Source organism: Haliotis rubra, unplaced genomic scaffold (genome assembly GCF_003918875.1).
Source record: "Haliotis rubra isolate DU_JTF1 unplaced genomic scaffold, ASM391887v1 Scf109, whole genome shotgun sequence".
NCBI classification, from domain to species: Eukaryota; Metazoa; Mollusca; class Gastropoda; order Lepetellida; family Haliotidae; genus Haliotis; species Haliotis rubra.
Window position 1 is genome coordinate 231,145 of NW_025764992.1, and position 25,841 is coordinate 256,985.

Sequence of the window (25,841 nt, forward strand, 5' to 3'; positions counted from 1 at the left end):
CTGATATAGATGAAAATCGCTTGTAATGTTAAAACAGTTGTTAAATTAGGAAATTAGTACTGTCCTGCAAGAATTTGAACCAGCCCAGAACTCAGGGGCTTGTGTTAAATTCTAAATCCTGTAAGTCACCTGTCTGACCACCTGGTGACTTTGGTCACCTCTTACAACATTAATATGTTGCTGGAGGCCTATTTTCTCACTCTGAATACCCACATTGGAATACAATGAATGTGTTATTGCTTAACCTAACATTGATAACCCAGACACACTAATCGCATGATGCCCAGTCTAAACCAGCCACATTTTGGATCACTAGGGTCAAAGTCTACAGGTGTGGGACCACATGGAATGCGCCTGGTTGTATCATGATGTCTCACGCAGTTCCTTTGTTCGGTTTTCTCAAATTGGTCACAAATAAATTAAATATGTCTTGTAACATTTATATGTTAATATTTATGCATTATTTATTTGTTACTAACTCAATCCCTAAAGTGAGTAGGATCTAGTACCTTCTGAGTAGGTGAATCTAAGTCATTGTCGCCCTGTTTAAGATTAAGCATTAATCAAACAGGCCATCTGTGTGAACTAAGGCTGTAACGATTCACTCGCATATTCGGTGAATCGAACCGTAGCCCTTCATGAATTCAATTCGTTATTCGTGGTCACCAGAACCGAATATCAATGAATATTTACGATTTTTTTTTAAGGGAGCATGTTTTACTTGAACCCTTATGTCATTTCCAAAGTGAGATATGCAAGAATCGAATACGTACTAGCATTGCAGTAGTGACAAGTTAGTTTGCCAAGACAGCACAAGGTACTGTTGTATATAACTATTACAAACCAAATTCGAGTGTCGTGACATCACTGGTTATTGCTGTGACATATCAAAACTTTCAACATGGGCATTCCATATTCTACATCAATCACTTAACTACAATATTGTATTTGTGAATAATTATTCGTATTGGTTACCCAGTGTTCATGATACGTATCATATTCGCCACATAGTGTATTCGTTGCAGCCCTAGTGTGAACAGTTTTGTCATGTAATTAAGCATGTTTTTGTTAAGCTTCTTGTATTCACCAATGCTGCTGTTGCAACATATGCAACTATTTACCCATACTTGAAAATGTTTTATTACAGATTACAGCAATGCATCTAGAGTGCGCCTTCTGTCAATGGCACACTGAAATATAAAATATCCTGTAAATTTCATTCCCACAAGCCCCATATGTTCCCCCATATCAAGGTTTTACATGAGGTGGAATACCAGCATTGACAACAATTTTGTAAAATGCTCCCAAAATATTTTCATACAAGTCATAGATGGCACAATATTTTTTTCAAATAAGTGTACCCTGAATCCAAATAACTCCACTTAATACAATAACCATGCAATGCATCATATTACCTGTACTTAAATCAGAGGACAATTTTACAAAATGTGCTTTCACAGCACTGACTTAATTTAGAATTATAATGGAATTATTTTATTGACAAAACATTTTCATGACTCATACCTTTTGAATGTAAAACATGTATTTTCTGTGATCCTTCCCCCTATTTATCACTTTTATCTGATGAATTGTGTGTTGAAAGAAACACCCCTTTTCACAGTATTTATTTGTTCCTTTTTTTCTCTGAAATTTTTTTTAGAAAAAGAATGATTTCAAATAGAAAAAATGCTTTAGTTTTATGGTTTTTTTACAAATTTCTCTTCATACATATACACATGGCCCCAAATGTCCCAGATCATCCTATTTCTAGATCCATCACTGATGTTATATTACTAATTGTGCTTATCAGCATTAGATGAGGTACAAATATGGCTTGCATCCTACTATTCCTGGTACATCGTGTAGTCTCATATTATCCAAGGAGGGCGATGGGATAGCCTAATGGTTAAAGCCTCCGCTCGTCACGCTGAAGACCCGGGTTCCATTCCCCACATGGGTACAGTGTGTGAACCCCATTGCTGGTGTCCCTTGCAGCGTTATTGCTGGAATATTGCAAAAAGCGGCGTAAAACTAGGGATGCCACGATACATCGATACTTTTTCTAATACGATTCAATTATTGATACATTCAAAACTGTATTTATATTTAGTTTTGAAAGTATCAGTTTAAATATGTTTATGTATCGTTTACATTTTGCAATTGTATCATGTTTTTGGATGTTATGAGAGTTATAAGTGATAATTTTTTATGCACAAAAATGGGAAATTAGAACTTTTTAATCTCTGAGAATAAACAATGTTGATCCTTTCATGGACAATTATAAAATATGAAATATAAATGTTCAAAATGTAACTAAATTTACGCAGTAATGCCCTGAAATTAGGCATTGTGATACATATCGAATAGTGACATGGGTATCGTAATATGTATCGATTCATGAAACTTATGTATCGTGACATCCCTACGTAAAACCATACTCACTCAATTATCCAGGGAGACATTGACATCACTTTCAGTTATAAGCAGCTGTAGATATTTTCAAAGGATGTTATTTTCTTTATATTGACGAAAGTACTAAGTTCATGTGGTGTGTGTTGAAACCCAATTATACATTTAAAATGAACTGAATAATACTTAGAATTTGTGTTTCATTGGGTTAGTATAAATAATCCATCTGCCAGATACAGACCTGTGGCAAAAGTATTCGTCACTTCTGAGTTGGTGATGTCATTTTGCATAACAGGTCACGCTTTATTAAACTGTGATCCAGTATCAACATATACAGTGTCTGAATAGAATCCGAGGTCAGGTTGACATATATGTCCCTGATTGCGTCAAACAATTCTTTTGTCCTCATGTCCACTGTTCTGGTTTGAATTGCTCTTTTCCTTTTTAGCCAAATACTTTCTATGATATTTCCAGTGACTGTGCTGACCCAGGTCAGACACCTGACATTTTTCTTTTCCTTGTATTCACTAATGATATGGGCCCCGATAAACAGAGCATTGTCATCCTGGAAAGGGTAATTATCATCAGGGAAGTGCCCTGATAATACTGGCCACAGATTATCATCCAGTTTGTCAAAATTCTTATGAGGGTTTGTATTTTGCATCCTCCTTAGAAAACCTTCATGTTCCTTTGCAAATTTCTCTGTACATCCCAGCTGAAGAAGGGGCAGGAACTAGCCCAGAAATGTCGTGAGAAACAAATAAAAAAGTTGTTATCCATAACATTTATCTTGTATCACTTTACCAACTTCTAAATGCCTGTGAAGAATTTCTCTGTACAGTCCATCAAGACACAGGATGGTTCATATTCTTATTAATTGTGGTGGTAATCTCTATTAAAATTGACTTGGGTTAATTTTCATCATTTAAAAAAGTAAGGTCTAGTCTCTGTTTGACAAAGATGAACAACATCCTTTACAATAGTGTTGGGAATTGGTTAAAATCTCATAGCTGATGATTGGTTCATTACAACCGATCAATCATCGAAAATAATTGGTTTGCGTCATTTATCAAATTTTCCTGTTATGTTTGTTAATGCACAAACATTTTTTTTTTTTCAAATTGTACAAAATACATATGCAATTTTCATATCTTTAAAGGATTACTAGTATGTTAGGAACATAAATTTCTTGGAGTCTTTGAGATAAATTCAATCCTACATGACTTGGAACAAGCTTGTAGTGCTTATGAAATGTAAATTTAATGACACAAAACCAACCTTGTGAAAAATATTGTTAATGCAAACAAGTGTTCCAAAATTGTTTGTGTTCGATTATGAGAAAACACGATCGATTGCTTGGTCGTTTGGTCACTGTGACCAATCTTCGATTATTTTAATAAATCAGACCACCACTACTTTACAAGGCTGATTTTCCACACTTCCACTCACACAGACTTTTATGAGTATGGGTCACGTGGCCTAATATGAAGTGTAATTTAGCAATATGTGGACCTTATATTATGTGTATCTACTCATTGAACATGCTAAACAATAGGACTGGCTAAAATGATCGTGTTTCAAGAATTATTGACCTGATTGACCATTATTGATATGAAAATTGTTTCATTGATAATATCTTTCATGAACTTGTGATAAAATACAGTTTCAGTTTACACTTACAAAACACAAACTTAAGTCTTTATTCAGGCAGGGACTATTTCTTTGGTCAAAGTTACTTCTCTTTGTAATTGGCATATATGTGGGTCTATGTTGTCAGCCCAACTAAACAGGTCGAACTTTGAATTCACTAAGACTGTAGAGGCAAGTAAGCTTATGGTATGTATGGTATTATGTCTGCTTGAAAAAGATTAGTTGATGTCATGATTTATAGTATAAGAAACCTGATACATGTACTTTGTCATTAGTGTAGCGTGATGATAAGGACTATCATAAATTCGACCTAACTTGGAGTTTGGATTGTAAACATCATATCCAAAATGCGTAGATCAATGTTTATGCTGTTGATCACTGGATTGTCTGGTCAAGATTCGATTTTTTTACAGACCACTGCCACATAGCTGGAATATTGCTGAGTGTGGCGTTAAACAACCAAAAAACAGAAAAAAACCAACAGTTTTGTCAGTGGTTGACAGTCCAGCAAAGTCATTATGTTACTCCATGTTTTTTACTTCATTGTTAAATTTTGTGTTCACCCACCAACCAGCTGTTAGCAAAATATCATTAACATGTTATACAAAAGGAAATGTTTATTAAGTGTATGGTCAACAGTTCAGCCATGGTGTTCCTCCTAATGGCCGCTGCCAGGTTGACTAAATGATGCACATAAAAACAATAATTAACCAGAATGTCACAACAACTCCTCATCAACATGATCAATGTGTCCTGTATATTGTTCAGTTTAATATCGATATTTCTGTAGTGTCACAGAGAGCACCTACTTTCTGAATGTCTGGTGTGGAATTTCAGCAATTTCAGTTTACTGGGACAAGATTCAGTTCCGGCAACTCAGGTTAGAACTGACTTGTAACGGTTAGAATCCACAGCATTTTGTTGTATGTATTATCATATACATTCTCTATTATTCAGAGTTCTGAGATGTCTTTAGGTTGTTTTGAGAAGATACATATCGGCAATATTTGCTGTATGTAGTTCGGGGACATATCTCTTGAACGAATATGATACTAGCTCTATGTTGTGTCCAGAATTAATTTGTGATATTAGTTGAAGCGTGACACCTTGTAGAGGAGTCATGTGTGTTGTTGCTAGGAGTCCGGACTTTTTCGCCCCACTGCTCAGTGTTTACCTCTGAGATATAAATAGTGAGATATGACCTACTTCCGTCCCAGTCAGTGAGCCAGTAAAGGCACTGATCTCGCCTGCATAGTGGACTTTGCCCCTTGAAGGCCTATATACCTGATTGTTACCTCACTCTCCTCATTTAATTGCATTCAGACCAGCACACCTACCAGTCGGTCACATAAGCTCAGGTAGGCACAGGGTTACTTTCATATGTCCTCTTTTATCGAAATGGAAGTAAAACATTAAACTGTCAGCTTATGGTTACTCAAGTTATTGAGTAATCGTGAGTCATTTTCAAGATTTTGCTTAAATATTGGTGACAACATACATGTATAAGTTTTGTAGATGATTGTGCTTGGTGATCACCACAATTGCCATGGTTGCTCTGGCTCATTGTTTGGGATGTATTACTGGTTTTACATCTCAGTATGAATCCTTATATTTGATGGATAGCAGTTGATTCAGACAAGAGTATCCGGCTCCCTGAGTCTCAAGATCAGTTGACCCTAACTTGACTTTCATTATTTTCTTTACCGTGGTATTGTGTTCAGGGATTTATCACAACATTTGATCAAGGATTTGAAGGTTTGTGCCTTTGATTGGCAATTTGGGAAAACTATTGTGATGTCCAAATTTGGATTTATGAATGTTCCGTTTTTGTAATTCTGGGAAATTTGAAAATCGGTAATTCAGTTAGTGGATTTTACTCTCCTGAATGCTGCAGACTTTGGGTTGAATGTCTGCCCATTAACAGGTCCTGGTATGAGACCCAATATTATGATTACTGATCCGGAAAAATAACAATCACAGCAATTATCTAGGAAAATGATCAGTGAGTGAAATTGCTTGTGTTCCAATATGAACAGGATATTTTTTCCAGGTTTCAGATTTAAACAAAATGTTATTTGTGTATTTTAGTTCACAACTTTATGAGATTAGTAAACATGTTAAAGGCATGGATCTGTATCATTCATCTATAAATATCTGATATAAATCCTTTTTCTTTTTACAGTTTTACATATCCCTGCTTCCTGTTGTCACTTCTTTGTGCAATGTTTTCGGAGACATAAATCAACTTATGATCATGACCTCAGAATAAATCATACTGGCACAAAATAAATCTTGTGGACATATGAAAGACTGACACTGATCTCATTCTATTAAAGCAATAAAACTGAAAGTTTTCCATTTTTAAAAAAATGTGAATTTAGAAATTATGTGTAGCCCATCGGGGAGGTTCATGGGATGTGAATACATGAGACTGGATTTACATTTAAGAGTGTGAAGTTACTTCTGTTGCATATTGTTTATCATGTACCAGGATATGAATTTGACACTAGCTTGCCCACCCTAAAACAACTAATCCGGTAGTATCTTATTTCTTGGTCTTTGTAGGTGATCAGCATCATACAATGTTGACTTTCACTACAGAAAATGGAAAGTTCTGGCATAAAATGACATTTTTGTTACATTTCCATTACCTCCATTATGTGGAAACTGATTATGCACCTGTTAATGTCTATTTTTATTTAAGGACTAGTTTGTTGTGAGTCATGATTAAACAGGATAAATATGTTTTCAATGTTTACATTTTTTTATCAGGTGTATTAAGTTCCAATTTGTTACAAAATTGAAGTCTTTTGAGCTGGTTCAGAATTACAGTCTGATTCAATTGTCCGAAGCCTAAGTTATGTAATATTCTAATGATGCCGAAATGAAAAGAACAGGCTAACACAAGTAACAGACTCACAACGTTTTGGCACAGACTGGAATTATAGCCCTCAAATGCTAATAGTCTATATCATCATCGGATATTTACTTGTCCTCACCACAAGCTAGTGACCAGTGCAAATTTTGAAGTCTGTAGTTCTGTAGTGATCAAAAAGATTTATTGGATGGACTTTGTTCATCACTGACCACTACAGTTGTCAGCACATAACGTTGATGAGCAGTCCATCAGCTCATGATCATGATATTGTCTGTTATCAGTCCATCACTGAATGACACCTGTGACCAGTCCATCACTGAATGACCCTAGCGTTACAAGTCCCATCATATGGCAATGACAGTCAACTCTATACCTCACTATCACCATGATCACAGGCCCTCATGACATCACTGACCAGGTTTCCCTGTTCACATTCCTTGACACTTGCTTACCGAGTCCATAGTGCAGTATTGTTGTACTGATAAGGGGAATTTTATAACTGTCCAGGTGGTCACTGTGTGTATCAGGGTCACCTCAGTGTATCATATTGCTGTAAAGTTTTACTGGACTTCCTCAGCTTGCCCTGATTGTTGTTTCTTTTCATATATTTTCCTGTGAAAAGATTTTGAGGATCCTTGCTGACAGCTCAGTGTATCATATTGCTATGTAGTAATCAAAATTTAACAGGGCTCTATGTGATACTGAGTGTTTGTGAAACTTCAGTGAACCAATACGTTTTCCTGATACAAGTGTGCATGGGTGGCCCAGTTGTCTGTGGCGAAGGCGGTGGGGTAGCCTAGTGGTTAAAGCGTTGGCTCGTCACGCCCAAACCGGGTTCGACTCCCCACAAGGGTACAATGTGTGAAGCCCATTTCTGGTGTCCCCCGCTGTGATGTTGCTGGAATATTGCTAAAAATGGTGTAAAACCAAACTCAGTCAGTCAGTTTGTGGCGAAACTATTTACTTTGCATACTAGGAACCTGTAATTCTGGGTTCGAATGCTGGTTCCCCTTGATTGTGTTTCTAGGTTTGTTAGCAGCATGCCCATGCTAGTGGATTTCACCAAAGCAAAATATGAATCTCCACTTTGGGCTTTCCTGAAGCATTATGATTACAATGTTTGTTTCATTGTTTGACTTTTTCTACTGCATTGTGATGCCATGTGAACATTATGAACAGATTGTTGCTGATGGTTTATGGTGAGACATCCATTGTTGATGACCTCACAGTAATATAGTCACCATGGTAACAGAGATGACGTCTCAACTTGATCAGGAAACCAAGCCTATTTCATCCCTTTTTCAGAAAAAGAACTAAAGAACTAGGCTAAAGAATAAACTAATTACAACTTCCTTGTCAATTAATGTTGAAAATGTTTTTCCATGGAACTGAGAAAATGAATCCACTTGGAACAGACTGGTCATAATCTATACTTTCTGCTTGTTCTTAAGATTTTGTCAATGTCTGTATCAGTCCTCTTTAAGGAGTGGGCTAGCCTAATGGCTATAGCTTCCGCTCGGGTTTGATTCCCCCACATGGGTACAATGTGTGAAGCCCATTTCTTGTGTCCCCTGCCAAGATATTGCTGGAATATTGCTAAAAGCAGCATAAAACCATACTCACCCACTCACTATTACAGTAGGTATTACCAGAGCTATGTGGTATTACATATTTGATTGTTTGGGGCAGCAAATTAAGGAAACCTGAACTTTTTTCACCAGAATGTTACTTGGCACTAGTAGACAATTATGTCACTTCAATGTAACTTTAATCAGGTCATTGTACTAGAGTGTGTTGGCTTGTATCAATGTGTATCGGACACTCAGGTGTGCTGTAACAAGTGAATGTTATCAGTAAGTGCGCGTTATTACTCTGACCTAGACAGCTTGATGATGTTGATAACCTACAGAAGGACCTTCAGTCTGTTAACTATCTCTCCACGTCTGCGTAATTACATCAGATATGTATGTGTTAGTTTCAGTGGTGTTTTTCTGTGACATGAGGCTAAATGTATCACTGGACAGTTTTTGCCTTTTGATGTAGGTCAAGGAAGTCACCGACATCTGTGTGATGCCTGATAAACTGGTAATAGTGGTATTCGGGCCACAGATATCCTGTACTACTACTCTTGAGTGTCTGAAAGATTAAGCTGTTAAGTGAATTCTGTGAGGTGTCTGAAATTGTTTGGAAACTTTTTTAAACTATACTAATGCACAACCTTGTTAAAGAGTCCTTATGTTCCTATATTCTGGTGCCAGTTTCCAGTCTGTTAGGTATATTGTGAAAGCGCCTGTGTAAAACTGATACATTGTTTCTTTAACTCATGTCTGCCACTGTGCCAGTATAAATCTGTTTCTACACATTGAACTCTTGTGTGTGGGAAGTGCTTTAGGGACATTATGAAGTCATTCTATTACCAATACATGACACAGTGCAGCTGATAATCATAGAACACAAATCAAATTGACTGAGATAAGCCATTTTTGGTCATGAACAGCAGTGATAGGATGTGTGTGTTATGCAGCCACCTTTGGAAAACATCATAACTTGACTCATTGAATGTCACTTGCATCTGATGTGGAAAAACAGTCCCATGAATTATGGCAAGGTCACATGGACACCCATGTATTGTGTGATGATGTAAATAGCTGAACCTTGTGTGATGTAAGTTCGTGACTAGCTGACCACTTCCTACTCTGACTGTATCTGTATTGCTTGGCATACATGTCGCTTCCTGGTCTTTACTCACATACAGTATGTTATACAATATGTTAGGTGTGTACAAGCATTAATCATATTGATAAGCAGGCACTGTCATGTAGATGTTTGCTACAGTTGCCACTCCAGTTTTATGACTATGAACATGATGGCAGCATCTGGTACTGGTAGTAGCTTCCGTATGGACATCCTGATGTTATATGTGTTACATGATATCTAACCTGCCCTTGACTCTTGTTAAAACTGATTATTTCTCAAGTACCTGAAGGTAACTCAGTCTTTTGGTAGTGTAGATGACATCTGTATTTGTGAAATTATTGGACTGATGTTGCTGAAATAGGGCAGATGTGTTCCTCTTAGTCGTAATGATGACATCTTTTGAGTGTTCCAAATTGGAAAAGTTATATTAAACATGTGTAGATCCAACCACATATTACCCTGCAATCCTATTTTATCCAATCCTCTTCATACACTAGAACGATGGTGAAAAAATGGTGAAAAAAAAGATGGATAAAAGGAGATTTTCAAATATGGTTTCTATGGCAACCAAGCATCCCATGGACAGGAACATGGTTATAGCATCATTTAGGAGATGTGTGAACGGTGACATCCCTTAGTGTTATTGGAATGGAATTGGAATGAAATCTAGACCTGTTTTTTGTTGAAAATGGATCTTTCTGCAAACGTTTGAGGCCTGTTTGAATCACACGAGGGCATCATGGAATTAGCTCAGAATGTCAACAAATACAACTTTATGTCCTTAAAAGCTAAGGTATGATTGCCCTTGAATTCAGGTGCTGCTTAATAAATGCTCATGTGTATGAGTTATTTGAAGGTGATATGATGATATTGTCCCAATCAGACATTAATTTTTTGAATTGAGGGATTCCCCAAATGTAATTCTGTTACTCTCTGATTGATTGACAACGTAATCCCATAAACATGCTGATGTTCATTGGGAAATGAATGACAGCTGGCTTGGTAGTGTTCATCCAGGCAACGTCACTTCCTCCTGTCACTAGTGTCAGTATTTAAGGATTGTATATGTTGATGTTCATCAAGTGATGATGACATTGCCTCACATTAACAAATTCCATGATGAGCAAAATATTGAAGGTTCTGTAACATTCAGCTGAATTGCCAATGTAATCATGTGACATACTGACGCTCAATCATGGGAAATGAACAACAGCTGGCTTGGTAGTTTTCATCTAGACGAGGTCACCATTACTGTCAATATTACCATTTTATCTCTCTCAGAGATATCTCCTCCTCTGACCCTACTTCACCGATAACCTGAGTTGATGTGAATGTTCCTTCTGATGATATGACAATAAATAATGTCACTGGATCAAGGTCACAAAAGGAATACTGCCCTCTGAAGTGTTTTGGTTACATTTACTTTAAAAGTGTATCACTGAATATGTCACATCTGTAGTGCAACAACTGTTTTCTCCATGAAAATAATGTTTGTGGTAATTGCTTCCCACTAGCAGTATCTTGTTTGTTTTTCATGGTAATTTATCTTAGGGTAAAATATGCAATATCCTGCTTGCAAAGTCTCTTTATCTAGCGTTAAAAGTATCATTGACATATGGATTAATTATGCATAATGTATATGACATGTTCTCGCGACTCCAGCAAGCATTTATGTCAAATTCCATCTCTGTTATCATGATTATGCGCCTCAACTCATCAGCCCAAAGTCCATTCTTCAATCAAATCTTTTCTATCAGTAAGTATGAAGTTCCTTGGGCTTGTTACAAACAGCAAAATATATTTCCTTGGAATATTAACTTGTGGTCCTGTTAGTGGAGCATATAGATTTGAAAGGTTCATGGACAGACAGGCTACTCTTGCCTTATTATACTGATACTGTTATTTTACTAGTAAAATGTGATGCTCCTTGTCTTTCAGGCAATAACATCTTGGTTTCTGCGCTGTGATAATGGCGGAAGCTCATGCCGCTGTTGCCTTCTCCTTCACTGTCACCCCAGATGGAGTCAATGTCAACCTCAACCATGAGGCTATCAAGGCAGTGTGGGACAGTGGCTTACTGTCCTGGAAGAAGAGAATGGGACGTATGAAGGTAAGTTCACTCTATAGTATGAGCATGTGGATTCCAAAAAGGTGTTGAATAGAAGTGGTATTGTGACAATACAATAAATGCAATTATTCAGGCCAGCATACGAAATTAACAGTGCATAAATATGAACTGAATATAACATGAATAGATAGGATGCCCTGTTGCTTGGTTTCCAGAATATGTAAAAATCAGTGTAAAAGGGTTTGGCTGTTGTTTGTAGTCATTGTCAATGTGCAGGAGATAATAGCTGGCCTTCAGCAACAGACTCCAGGACCGTAGTGACATAGGATTGTTGTTTATGTAGCCTGAAGGCACAGACTAAAAGTAGTCACTTTCTACGGTTAAATTATCAGCTGACAATAGCCTTAATTTGGTTCATGGTTCACAGATCACATTCTTACATGAAGTTACATCCTTGTCAACAGGGTGTTAATGAAATTGGTTTTGGGGGTTATATAATGTTTCTTGTTCTTGTTTGATCGAATAGTTGTGAAATAAGCATTGTAAAGTAATGATGTAGATTTGAAAAGTGATTGATGCGACCACTAGTACAATAATCACTGCATTTAATTTAAGAGTTTTTAGATTGAGATGAACATTATTAATGATAAAGAAACAAAGGAAGTCAAGCTTTGCTTGTAGGGATTCCACGATACATCGATACATTTCTCTAAGACGATACAATTATCGTTTCATTCAAAACTGTATCGATATTTAGTTTTCAAAGTATTGGTATAAATATTGTTTTGCATCGTTTACATTTTGCAATTGTATCGTGTTTTTTTATGTTATGAGTGTTATAAATGATTATTTTTCATGCACAAAGATGAGAAATTAGAACTTTATAATCTCTGAGAATAAAAAAATGTTAATCTTTTCATGGACAACTATTAAATCTGTAATATTAATGTTCAAAATGTAACTAAATTTAGGCAATAATGCTGCGAAAATAGGTATCGTGATACATATTGAATCATGACATGGGTATCGTGATACATATCGATTCATGAAACTTATGTATCGTGACATGCCTATTGGCTTGTGAGTGTTTTTAACTGAAATGACTGTTGTAACTTCAGAACAACTTCCATAATGGCGTTTACCCAGCATCCCCGGTCTCACTGATCTTCACCCTTACATTGATACTGGCTCTTGTCCTTGGAGGATATGACCCTTCCTATGGCTGTATCTCCTACATCCAGGCACATATACCACTGTAAGTCTTGATATTGTCTCTTTGACTGGTTAATAAATATACTATTGTTTTTAACTTTTAAGGATCAAGAATACAGGGCACATATATTTTCTCAAGTTAAGGCTATCAAAGACTGGTTAAGATTGTTGATCATGCCTGCACATAGATTTCCCAAAATGTGTTACAGCATAATGATAGTTTATGGCAATAATGGAAAAATAATTGCGTAACGAATATCAAAACATTTCTGTTTAAAACTGGTTTTAGTAACGCATGGTATGACTGAACGTTAGCTGCTACCCTAATTTTATCATGTCACTGACTCAAAGACTTAAAGATATTTATGAGCAGACATGGTTTGAATCACTGACTTTATCAAGCAAATGTTTCTATTACAAACTTTTTAAAGCGCAAATAAGTTTGGAGTGGCACTTCTCTAAGATAACGCTATTAATAGTAAAGAAGTTCCGAGTTGCATTATCACATTTTCAATGGTCATCTCATCATGATTTATTTAAAGAAACTGGACGCTATACTAATATTTATCGACAAGAGAGACTATGGCAACAATGTGATTTAAATACTGTTGAGGATGAGTACCATTTCCTTTTTGTTTGTCCACTGTACTCAGATCTTAGAAGAAAATATTTACCAAATCATTTTTATAGATATCCAAACGTTATTTAATTTATATCATTACTAACAAGTACAAACATTTTAATACTTCAGAATTTATCAATATTTATATTCCATGCAACATTACAAAGAAAGAAAAATAGTAATATTTGAAACAATGCAAAAGTTACTACTTGGGCGAATATAAATGTATGTATATTTTATGTACAATGGGCCTGTGGCCTCTTTCGGCCTCTGTACAGAATAAAGGTTAATTGGTTGAATACAGGGCACCATCAACCTAGGCTTATAAGAGGCAGATAAACAGACTGGGAAATCAGACTCACAGACTTTGCATGTGTTAAACTTTTGATGCCATTTGAGGATTGCTGGATTTCTTGGTCCAGACTAGATTATATTCAGGCCTATGGTACATAGCTCCAGGATTTCTGAGAATGGATTGAAACAGCATGAACAACTACAAACAATAAATGTACTTAAAGGAACAATATTGTTTGAATTTAGTTGCAAAAGTTAGGTTACCTCCTGTCCATGTATTTGATCAGATATTTGATCTCCCTCAACGAAAATCATACAAACCTAACATTCGTAACTACTCACCTCTTTCCGTGACCTACAAGAAGACTTGTACCTGTATAGTACGCCATTATTGCCAAGAATTGTGGCAAACCAATCAAATTGTGCATAGTAAAATGTGAAATGAATTCAAATACTTTCTTTGCTGTTATCGACTTTCCTTATTTTTCCGTGACTATAAAATTATGTTGTTACTGATATTTCTTAACGACATAAGAAACTTACTTAAAGTGACTTTCGTGTTGCATTATAAATTAATTGGTGTTTTCTAGTAGTAGACATGTTTGGAAATAGTCCAAGACTATTTTAATCTTGGTGCCCGTTTATGCTTAGACAAGGCCCAGTCGTGAACATGGCCACGAGAGGGGTATGATTCGCCATCTGGCTTGCCATAATGACATGAGTAGTTACGAATGTTATGTTATACTAATCAAACCGTTGGGCCTTTTTGCCCTATGCAAACATTATATGAAGAGAAGCTTTGATGTCAACTATATAAATGGTAAACTTGTACCTGTGTACTTGTACTGAAATTCTGTTGAGGTTGGTAACCACTACTAATACTGGGACCGCTGATAATAGCCCATTTAATCAACTTCATGATAATAGCATAAAATGTACTAAACTGGAGTTGTGAGTTAGGACCTGTAGAGGTTTGGGCTCAGGTTGGAGATAAAAATGGCACTGGCTTTAAAGCACATGAAATCAACAAACATCAAGAAATTTGCTGTTTTCATATGGTACTTATCATAAGAAATATATAGAATTCACAAAGCTTGCATAATATGGCATTCCAGATCATTGTAAGTGTTGTCTAGGTACCTTTCACAGTTATTTACCTCAAATTTTACTGAAATATCACAGGAATTTGTGAAGTTGTGGTGGGGTATCCTAGTGGTTAAAGCCTTTGTCATGCCGAAGACCTGGGTTCGATTCCCCACATGGGTACAATGTGTGAAGCCCATTTTTGGTGTCCCCCACTGTGATATTGCTGGAATATTGCTAAAATCGGCATAAAAAACACTCACTCACTCTACTCACAATTGTGAAACTTATGTCGCAGTTCAAATGTAGCGTTTTGTGATAGTTTTTGAAACAGATTTGATACATAACAATAATTGGTATATATATCAAACAGAACCATAAGTGGTGCCTTTTGTATTTACAGATTTTGTCATTTATATTTTTCTTGGTTTCCATGGAAACGATTTGGACTTTGTCTCAAAAGGGAGGGGTGGGCTTTGTTTGTGGAGCACAACTCGAAAACCTTTCAGTATCTTTCAACAGAACTTGGCAGATATATGAGACAGATCCCAAAGTGGTGCCTTTTGCTATTTACAGTCTGTTATATCTTTCATGATTTCCACAGAAACCATTTGGACTTAGTCTAAAAACAATCAAGTTGGACTTAAACTGTCAGATGATTTGTTATTTCAAATATGTTGGGGCAGGGGTAATTTGTCATCATATGTTGACTCTTGTTATCCCTGCTATTATCTTAACAAGGTCCAAAACAATTGAAGAGGCTGGTATATTCTGACCCATCCCTGTCTATTTTAATATGCCAATCCCAAACTCTGACAGTAGTTTGCACACATGCTTGTAAATTACAGGGTCACTTGATGCAAGTAATTTTGAATATTTGTGTATGGAAATGAAATCCAACATTTTCCTCAAACTCTGCAATAGGTTTTGTCGTTGACATCAAATGGATAACATGTACCATGATATTGATGTTACCTTTTTGTGTCTGTGTGACAAGACCTTTATTTCGTTTGGTAACCTTATGATTGCTAAATGATTCATGCTTCAGCCTGGGTGTAGCCAGCACGTCCATGTGCCTATATGTGAGTTGTGTGTTGTTCTCTACACTTCTGTGGCTGGTGGTAATCTTTGCCATACAGTACACCTTGCGTCTGCTCCTTACCTACCACAACTGGATATATGAGGTGCGTGGACCCATCTCACTCAGGACCAAAATCTGGATGGTATGTATGCCTATCAGTAAGATGCAAAATGTTGTTCATCACTGAACACTGATTGCAGAATCTGTCCTTCCTGTCAAATGATAAGATTATGTAAGAGGTTAAACATAGGCAAATATTTTCAGACTGGAAAAGATTATTTAATTTTTCCAAAACATCCAAAGATTACATTTTCAAACAGTATATCTTAGTTTATTAATGATGTTTTTTTGTCTTCCTGCATCATTCACTCTGCCAAGTTGTCTAACAATTAAGTGTGATGAGTTGGGTCACTGCTGTCAATAATACAGGTTATCCAGTATTTTGCCACTGAGAATAATCGTTGGACAACTTTGTGGAGTGATTAATGCAGAACATGAGTCTGGAAAATTATTATAAATATACATTCTTTTTCATAGAGATCGTCCTTGGGGTACATATATGCATTTTCTGCTGCAGAAAATGTCATGTGACAGTTGTATCAATGTTTTAATACAAATATTGTACAATAAATAAAAATCTTTTTTATCTATTATACGTCCCCCACCACGTGGAGTTACCTCCCTGCTACGCATGCGCAGCCGACCAGGTAAGCACCTAGGCCCGTATCATCATTCCTTCTGCTGTCACTCTAGCGTTCACACGTATTTACCCAAGAGTTACTAGCTGATTTACTTCTTGTAGAAGAATGTCTGAGACTTCAACAACTGTATGTATGGTCTTTATTCGTTTTGATTTGATGCTGTCTGGAGAAGGCAGGGCATAACCCTGACATCTGTGAGTTGTGCATGGGCTTCTCCCCCTGGGTCCAGAAGAGACGGGCGGCTGACTTCCTTTTTTATAAGGAATTACGGGAGGCGGGAGGGGACCTGACCCAGGAGGTTCCCCCGTCCAAGGCCCAAAAGGCTAAGCAAACTAGATCTAAGTCTTCACATAGGTCACACTCTCCGCCTCCGTCCAGTGTAGGGCTTCAACGAGTCCATTTTTTTGGACTCGAGTACTCGAGGGGTGAGACTCGACTCGGACCCGAGTACTCGAAATTCATACCTTTCAAGCAAACGATCAATTGTCAAGATAGTTACCTAATCATTTTAAGAAGTGAAATCTCAATCGATGTATAATATTGACTCTCATCTGCAGACTTGTAACAACTAATACCATACAGCCACACCTTGTGAGGAGTAAACTATTTAATCTAGGTGTTAATAAAAACATTATCAGATGGGTTAAAGAATTCAGGGTACATAGAACTCAGTTTGTCAGTGTCAATGGCTATCAATCTTCTTTTCTCTCAAATTGCTAAAAGCGGCGTAAAACCAAACTCAGTCAGTCTTTTCTCTCAACCTCTACTGGAGATCCACATGGCTGTGTTCCTTCATCCGTACTCTTCGTTTTGTATACCGGTGACTGTTACTTGTCAATATATGACTTGTTTACTGTAACATTTGCAGATGACGCCACTGTTACTGGCCTAATTTCTGATTCTGAACAGTATTATCGTCAAAGCATTGACAAAACCGTAATGACAGTTTTTTATCAAACCTTCATTCAAAGTGTGTTGACCTACAATTTTCTATGTTGGTATGGGGATCTGTCTCATCGCAACAAAAACAGACTTTTCAAAATTGTTAATACTGCTTGCAAAATTTCTGAAGTGTATTTCGAGTATAGTCAAAAGGCAGCTAAACTTAGATTTGATAGTTGACATATTTGATCTCACCATTTTGAACTACTTCCTTCTGGGCGCTGCTGTCGATTACCTTCCCTCAAAACAGAGCTCGACAGTCTTTCATACCATCAAGTATTCGTGAATGCAACAAATATTTTGAATCACCATCATGTGATTAGAACGAGAATTATTCAGCCTCTTTACCTATGTTGTTAATTGAATTATATCATGTCAGTTTTATTTGTAAATAGCATTCGTTTTGAGCATGTAATTATTGTGTATATTTTTGTGAACTGTGTATATATTCATTTTGAGACAGTTTGGATGTATGAGAATTTCCTCCGGGATAATAAAGTTATATCTTATCTTAATATTAGACGTTAACGGTCGCTCATGCTTAGCACATGGCAGACAGTCCGTCAACGTCAATAATTCGAGTTATCTCCCCTTTTCGAGTCCTCGAGTCCTTGGAAATGGACTCGAGTCCAGCTAAACCCGACTCGTCCTCGAGTACTCGAGTACCCGTGGAAGCCCTAGTCCAGTGGTTTTGATATGTCACTTATCACTCAATTGTTTCAGCAGCATATGGACTCTGTGAAGTCCGGGTGTGGGATCGGCGAGCTCGGCTGGATCCCTTGTCCTGGAGGCGTCTGTCGATCCTTTGCCTTTGGCTTTGGGTCCGGATGCCTCGGCTACCCCGGAGGGGGAGGGTTCAGGGTCCGTTGAGGATTCCTGGGGTTCCGGTCCCTGCGCCGCCCCGCCCCATGAGAGCGGAGGAGCCGGTTCTGTCCGGCCTTCCTCCTGTGTCTCGGGACCGGGGTTAGATTGTTGTGTCGGTGGCCGGAGCTGAGAGTTCCTTTGGCTCTTCCCTTCCCGCGGCATCTGTGGCTTGGCCTCCCAGCTGGGTCGGGGTCCGGCTCCTCTTCACGTGGAGATACGAATTCTGACACGGGCTCAGGTGCCGAGTCTATGGAGGTTGGGGAGGTCGAGGAGTCGGAGGGTACTTTCCATTTTTCGTCAGCTCTCTGGGAGGTTAGGCAACATATTGCTGAGTATATTCCCCAAACCGCGGTGCCGACATGTTGCTCGGACTCAACTGAGTTCCGCCTGCCGGATGTGGCGTTTGCCCCTAGGCAACCCTCTCAGACACAGCTCCGTATCTTGCCTTCCCTGGTGCAGGACGTGATGGACCCCCTCCTGGTTGGTTCTCACCTACGGTTCGATCTACCCGAATTTGTTAAGAGATATCAGCTGGAGATGATTCTCTGTTCTTTGTGCCGGTGGTTGACGAGTGCGTGTTTACTTCGGTCGCCCTCGGGGGAAGCTCGGCTCCTCAGGTGCAGCCCCGGCTGCCAAGCAAAGGCGGTTAGTACCACCGTTTGCCCTAGCAGACACCCCACTGCAGCAGGCATACCAGACTTACGAGAAAGTCTACGGGAATGCCATGCAGCAGGTGCAGGTCGTGGTCCACGAGGCATACCTTTCCTCGATACAAAGGTTGGCTCTGGAGGCAGAAGGGAGCACTGGTGACGTTTCCCCGAATGTTGTTCTGCTCCGCCAACTATCCGAAGTACAGGCCCACCTGACGCGGGACTCTTTACGGACTGCCGCGTCTACGGTGATGTGCGCAGTCATGGGGATGCGCAAGCTGTGGCTGTCTACATCCCGTTATTCGGCAACAACACAGCAGACCTTGCTGGCCCTTCCGTTTTAGCTGGGAGCAACGTTGTTTCTGGGGGCTCAGCAGGTCATACGGGAGGCTGCTGCAGCAACTACCTCCTTCAAGGACTCTAAGGCCTTGTTGGAGCAACAGCGGGCTTCTCGCTTTCGCACTTCTGTAGCGGGTTCTTCCTCTGGGGCACAGCCTACGTCCGAGTCTGCCGGCCGGCTTCCGCCGCTGGGTAGAGGTAGGAGGAGGAGCCGTCCTGACAAAGGTAAGGGCAAGAAGCAGGCCCCTTCGTCTGGTTCCCAGCAGCTTTTTAGCGGTCGCGGGGTTCCGCCCCGACCTCCCGTAAAACCTGCAGGCTGTCGCCGTGGGTCTGTCCCAGCCAGTTCATCTGCAGGGGACCACTCACTCACTCTACTCTTACCACATGTCCCAGTGGGGGGCCGCCTCTCTCTGTTCCTACCAGAGTGGGAAAAGGCTACCAGCAACACTTGGGTGCTATCCACCGTCAGAGTCGGTCATCTACCACTGTGGAAGCGAGGCCCGCCAGAGTTCACCGGCATAAGACACACTCCGGTGCCGTCCTGTCCGGTCAAGGAGGGTATACTGCGAGCCGAAGTTCAGGCTTTGCTGGACAAGTCCGCAATAGAGCGCATACCACCGGGCGAAGAACAGGCAGGGTTTTATTCCACGTACTTCCTCTTTCCGAACCGCAAGGGGTTGAATCGCATGTTAGAGGTTCCATCCTTCAAGATAGAGACACTTCGCTTAGTGATCTCCTCTGTTCAGCCCGGCGATCGGCTTATGTCAATCGACCTAAAGGATACGTATCTACTAGTGCCAATTCATCCATCATTCAAGCAGTACCTCCGGTTCTCTTACGACGGGATGTGTTACCAATTCACGGTGCTCCCCTTCGGCATATCCACTGCCCCCAGGGTGTTCACCAAGCTGATGTTATTGCCGGCTACCCTCGCAAGGTCACAAGGAAAGCGTTGTTACCCTTACCTCGACGACTGGTTGCTCAGCGCTCTAATTCTAGTTCGACTGGGGTGGATCATAAACCTCAAGAAATGCGACCTGGTACCCACCCAGGACTTGGTTTTTCTCGGGGTGCGGGTCACAACTCACAAGGGTCTTGTCTCTTTGTCGCCCAGCCGGGTCACCAGAGTATGGGAGATGGTGTCTTCGTTCCTCTCCCAACCCCAGGCACCAGCGCGGACTTGGCTCCGTCTACTGGGTCATATGGCGACAACTATCTCTGTCGTGTGGCGGGCGCAGTTGAGGATGCACCCAATACAGCAAGCTTTGGCGAGTCTGTGGGCTCACTCGGAGGATCTGGAGAAGTGTCTCACAGTCCCCGGGTGGTTGTCTCCTCACCTTCAGTGGTGGACCAATGTCGGGAATCTCTCCAAGGGGGTCCCTTTGGAAATCCCGACGCCAGCTCTTACACCTCAAACCGATGCGTCCCTCACGGGCTGGGGGTGTGTTCTGGGCAGTCTGTCGGTGTCCGGACTCTGGTCCGAAGCCGAAGCCTGCCTTCACATCAATGTCTTAGAACTGAGAGCTGTGCGGTTGGTTTTCGAGCGCTTCCGGGAGCATGTCCAGGGCAACGTGGTTTGTCTTCAGTTGGACAACCGTATGGCCATGACATACGTCCTGAAGCAAGGCGGCACGGTGTCCCTAGAGCTCCTTCGTGAGACGTGGGAATTTCTCCTCTGGTGCGACCAGTGCGACTGTCAGGTGATTCCTGTTTATCTCCCGGGGCTGGAGAACGTGCGAGCAGACGCTCTCTCTCGCCGGATCCTGGCCCCGCTCGAGTGGATGCTCGATCGTGTTCTGCTCTTGAATACCGGACCAGAGGGCGTTGGCTTCCGACGCCTTCCTGCTGGAGTGGACGGGCGAGGTGCTGTGGGAGTTCCGCCTGTACCACTCATTCCCCGGGTCCTCTCCCAGCTGTCCACCCAGCCAGCTTGGCTACTTGTGCTACTGGCACCGCTATGGCCATCACAGAGCTGGTTTCCGGTAATTTTCAGGTTTCTGGCTCAGCCTCCTGTTCTGACATTCTCACTCAGAACGGCGCCACACCCCAATCCAAGGATTCAGTGGGTGGCTTGGCCTCTGTCTGGTCTAGCCTCGAAGCATGCGGAATTCCTCCAGACACAATTCTGGCTTCAGGCGGGATTCAACAAATGTTCAATATGAGGATAGGTGGTCCCCCTATGCGCGCTGGTGTTCAGATAGGGGGATTGCAGATCCCTTTTCTGCTGATTTAGTCTGAGTATTGGAGTTTCTGCAAGGTCGTTTGGAAGAAGGTTTGGCGGCTTCAACCATTCGTGGCTACTCCACCACTATTTCCACTTTCCACACCCCTGTCGATGGTGCTCTTCTGGGGCAGCACCCTCTTATGCAGCGCTTTTTAGCTGGCGTGGATTGGGTTCGACCTGCTGTCATACGGGTACCCATCTGTTCTGCTGTTACGGTGGCGGGAAGGCTGGCATGCCGGCTAGCAAACAGACCCTATCACGCTGGCTTGTATCGGTCATTTGTGCTGCTTATCAGGCTAAGGGCAAGCCTCTCCCTGAGGGGTTGAAGGCTCACTCGGTCAGGGCAGTGGCCACTTCAAAGACTTTTGCATCGGCACTGCCCATTGAAGAGATATGCTCTGGCGCTATTTGGAGCCGGCCTAGCACTTTCATCAGGCACTATCAGCTCGATACACATTCTCGTGATCGTGCACGTTTTGGCCGTTCTGTTCTCTCCAGTGTACAGTGTCCTGCCACCCTGACCTAGTGAGTCTTGGTTATCTGGACAGTTGACACTGCTTTCAATTGTGTATAATTGATATATCCGCTGTTATCATATCTAACTACTTTCGATTTCTCTCATGAGATTATAGTCGGTTGTGAGTTGGTTTTCCCCCTTACAGTGCTCTTTAATAGATTTCACGATGTGGGCGGGGTTTTTTACTTTCGCACAGTGTGCGTATTGCTTTGCTTAACCTGTGAGATCGGGTCTCAGTACTTTCCTCCCTGTCGGTTACCCTCCCATCATGCCTCTTGCGGAAGTTTTGGAACACGTGACAGGTGAGCGTTGTGGCGTCTGTTTCATTCTTCCTAACGATCGCTATTTATGTGTACTTTGATGGAATTCCCTCCTCCTAGCCTCCGGTCTTTGGGAGTCTGAGTTAATGCATATATGTACCCCAAGGACGATCTCTATGAAAAAGAATTAGCCAAATCTGTAGAGGTTTCCAATTCTTTGAAGAGAATCATCCTTGGGGTAGGGCCACCCACCTCCCCGCAATTCTGTTCACTGATTTATTCAGCAGAAGGAATGATGATACGGGCCTAGGTGCTTACCTGGTTGGCTGCGCATGCGTAGCAGGGAGGTAACTCCACATGGTGGGGGCCGTATAATAAATAAAAAGATTTTTATTTATTGTACAATATTTTATTAAAACATTGATACAACTGTCACATGACATTTTCAGCCGCAGAAAATGCATATATGTACCCCAAGGCCGATTCTCTTCAAAGAATTGGAAACCTCTACAGGTTTAGCTAAATTTATTGTAAAATTTGCAATATAGTTTGAGATCAATAATCATAATAAATGCTATAGGCTGTTACTTCTGTTTTCAGTCATATGCTTGATGTTGCACCCTTCAATGCAACAGAAATAGTATTTTGATGATTATGGATGAGAAGTAAAATTTGGCATCTTTTGTTAAGTTGGCAAGGAAAGCAAAGTACCCTTGTTTAAGTTTGTTATGCTTGTTGTGTTTCAGGGCCTAGTGCGAGTGTTTGGAGGTCGAAACCCTCTTCTTAACAGCTACCAGGGTTCTCTGCCAAAGTTGTTTGTCCCACCTCTGGATGGCACATTGTCAAGGGTAAGTTTAACATGGAAGTCACTGTCATCATTCATCTTGGCCAAGGAGGTTAACCAAATAGGGAGTCTCTGTTGCAAGTGGTTCCCACCAACCTATACTGGTGACACATCTATCACATGGTCAGACTCAGTGACATGGTTGATTACATGTCGTCATGTTCTGTCTGTGTGGATAGTTGATAATATTATAGTTCACTGGATTGTTTGGTCATCATTCAGCTATTTACTGGCTACAGTCATATGGCTGGAATATTGCTAAGTGTGGATTTAAGCAACAAACATTACTAATTTTTAAACTATCTTTTAGAATTACCATCAGTTCACAACACCAGAATATCTTTGCTTTGATGCCGAACAGACACAAGAGTACAGTTACTGAATGGTATGTAACATGACACTGTTGCCTTACAGTACCTGAAGTCGGTTCAACCTCTGCTGGATGATGAGAAGTATGCTCGTATGGAAAAGTTGGGGAAGGAGTTCCGTAATGGAATTGGGACTAAACTACAGCGCTACCTATTGCTCAAGTCATGGTGGTCTGCAAACTATGTGTCTGACTGGTGGGAACAGTATGTTTACCTCCGTGGACGTTCACCTATCATGATCAACAGCAACTTCTATGGAATCGTAAGTCCAGTGTGACTTCCTTTTAAATAGTGTAAATGAATGAGCACCTGAAATATAGCACTTATGACAAAAGACTAATGAAAAATACACAGTTTTTATTTGAATTATTTAAAATAAATAGTAAAAAATAGCTGAAAGGAAAACTTTAATCGGAATACCTGAAATCATAATTCTGGCTGTTGAATTCAGTTTGGTTTTTACTCCCACCAACAGAGAGATTTTTTGAAATTTTGAAACTGTTAGTGTGATCATCACAAAAAATTACTGTGAAATAGTCTTTGTGATATAAATGATCTGAGTACATTTTACACTAAAAGCTTGATCATGCTCCATACAATTTTCCCAGGATGCTGTACTGGAGAAACCAACAGGTGTGCAGGTATCACGTGCAGCCAACATCATCTACGCCATCCTGCAGTACAGACGTGAGGTGGACAGGGAGGAGCTCATGCCGGTAACTCTCCATTGATGCTATCAACTCTTTTATATGTTGGGTATGAGGGGTGTGTGGGTATGAATGCCCACTCTGGGTTTGATTCTAAATGGTTGTGCCAATACAAAACACATTCTTAGTGATCCACATCAGGAAAATAGATGGCATATAGGGTGGAATCTTTCTCGATCCATGTACATGTGGCATTGTGAGATTGTATCATTTCTGTACTTATAGATTGCAGATGGAATATTGGCATTCCATGAATGTGATCATTGTCACATGTTTTATTTGTATATATTTTGTTGCTTTTGTCAAAACAATTTTGTGAAGAGTTTCAAAGATTTTTGTTTGTGTTGTAGATTTTATTGAACAAGACTATTCCACTGTGTTCCGCACAGTACGAGAGGCAGTTCAACACGACACGTATTCCTGGCATCGAAACAGGTGAGATTCATGCTTTAGACTGCAAAACACTTACATATCTTTTCGAAAAGGAAGGGTGCAATGGTTATCACTGTACAAATTAGAGATAAATGCAATTAATGCAAGATAAACCTCCTCCTCCTCCACCCCGTCTTCATCGACATCATCATCGTCATCATCCCTTGCACTACTGTCCCACCTTCTGTTTTAGCTTGCTGTTGATCACTTGATTGTTTGGTCCAGACTCGATTATTTACAGACCGCTGCCATATAGCTGGAATATTGCTGAGTGCGGCGTAAAACTACACTCACTCACTCTGTTTTAGCATATGATTGTCAGTTCATGAGACTGATCCTGAAAGACTTAGAGACTGATGCACATAATGCAACATTTTATGATTTAATGAAAGATGGATATCATGACACTCTGATATTGTGAACACTTTAAGACAGATGCTTGTAGATTAATGTTTTGCCAGTAAGTGACTAACTGGACATTTGTGTTGCAGACACCTTGGTACATCACAAGGACAGTAACCACATAGCTGTGTATTACCGTGGCCGATACTTTAAAGTCTACATCAGGCATAAGGGCAGGCTACTCAAACCCATTCAGATTGAATCGTAAGTTTCATGATATAGTGCTTGTGATAAAGGAAATGAAGACTTGTTTGATATCTGGATTTAATTGTTTGGTATCATCCCATCAAATAAGACATCTTGATTTGTTTGAAAGATATAGATCCAAGTGGTAAAACTGATCACCTGTTTGACATAAGACATTGTATAATATCCCATGCCACAAAGTTTTATCCTAGACACTGGAATTACTGCTGTAATGAATTTGCCATAATGAACTATCATAGGTTAAGTGACATATAGCAAGTTTGATAACCTCAGAAATGTGTGTAACCTATGGTTAAAGGTTTGTTTCTCGTCAGCACATATTGTGCTTAAATGCTTACACAGTCTTGACAGACTGGTGCTTTTAAAAACTGTATGGTGAGATTGTGCTGC

General features: G+C 40.1%; 1 protein-coding gene across 1 annotated transcript in view; it reads left to right on the top strand.

Annotated features, from left to right (window-relative positions):
* Positions 1 to 25,841, top strand: part of LOC124283002 (carnitine O-palmitoyltransferase 1, liver isoform-like) — a 44,618-nt gene that overhangs the window by 1,283 nt on the left and 17,494 nt on the right. Inside the window, 8 exon segments of the mRNA XM_046719033.1 lie at positions 11,573 to 11,744; positions 12,821 to 12,957; positions 15,962 to 16,136; positions 23,238 to 23,339; positions 23,750 to 23,965; positions 24,312 to 24,419; positions 24,761 to 24,845; positions 25,334 to 25,448. Of these exon segments, the coding sequence (XP_046574989.1) occupies positions 11,604 to 11,744; positions 12,821 to 12,957; positions 15,962 to 16,136; positions 23,238 to 23,339; positions 23,750 to 23,965; positions 24,312 to 24,419; positions 24,761 to 24,845; positions 25,334 to 25,448 (1,079 nt within the window). The 5' untranslated portion in view covers positions 11,573 to 11,603.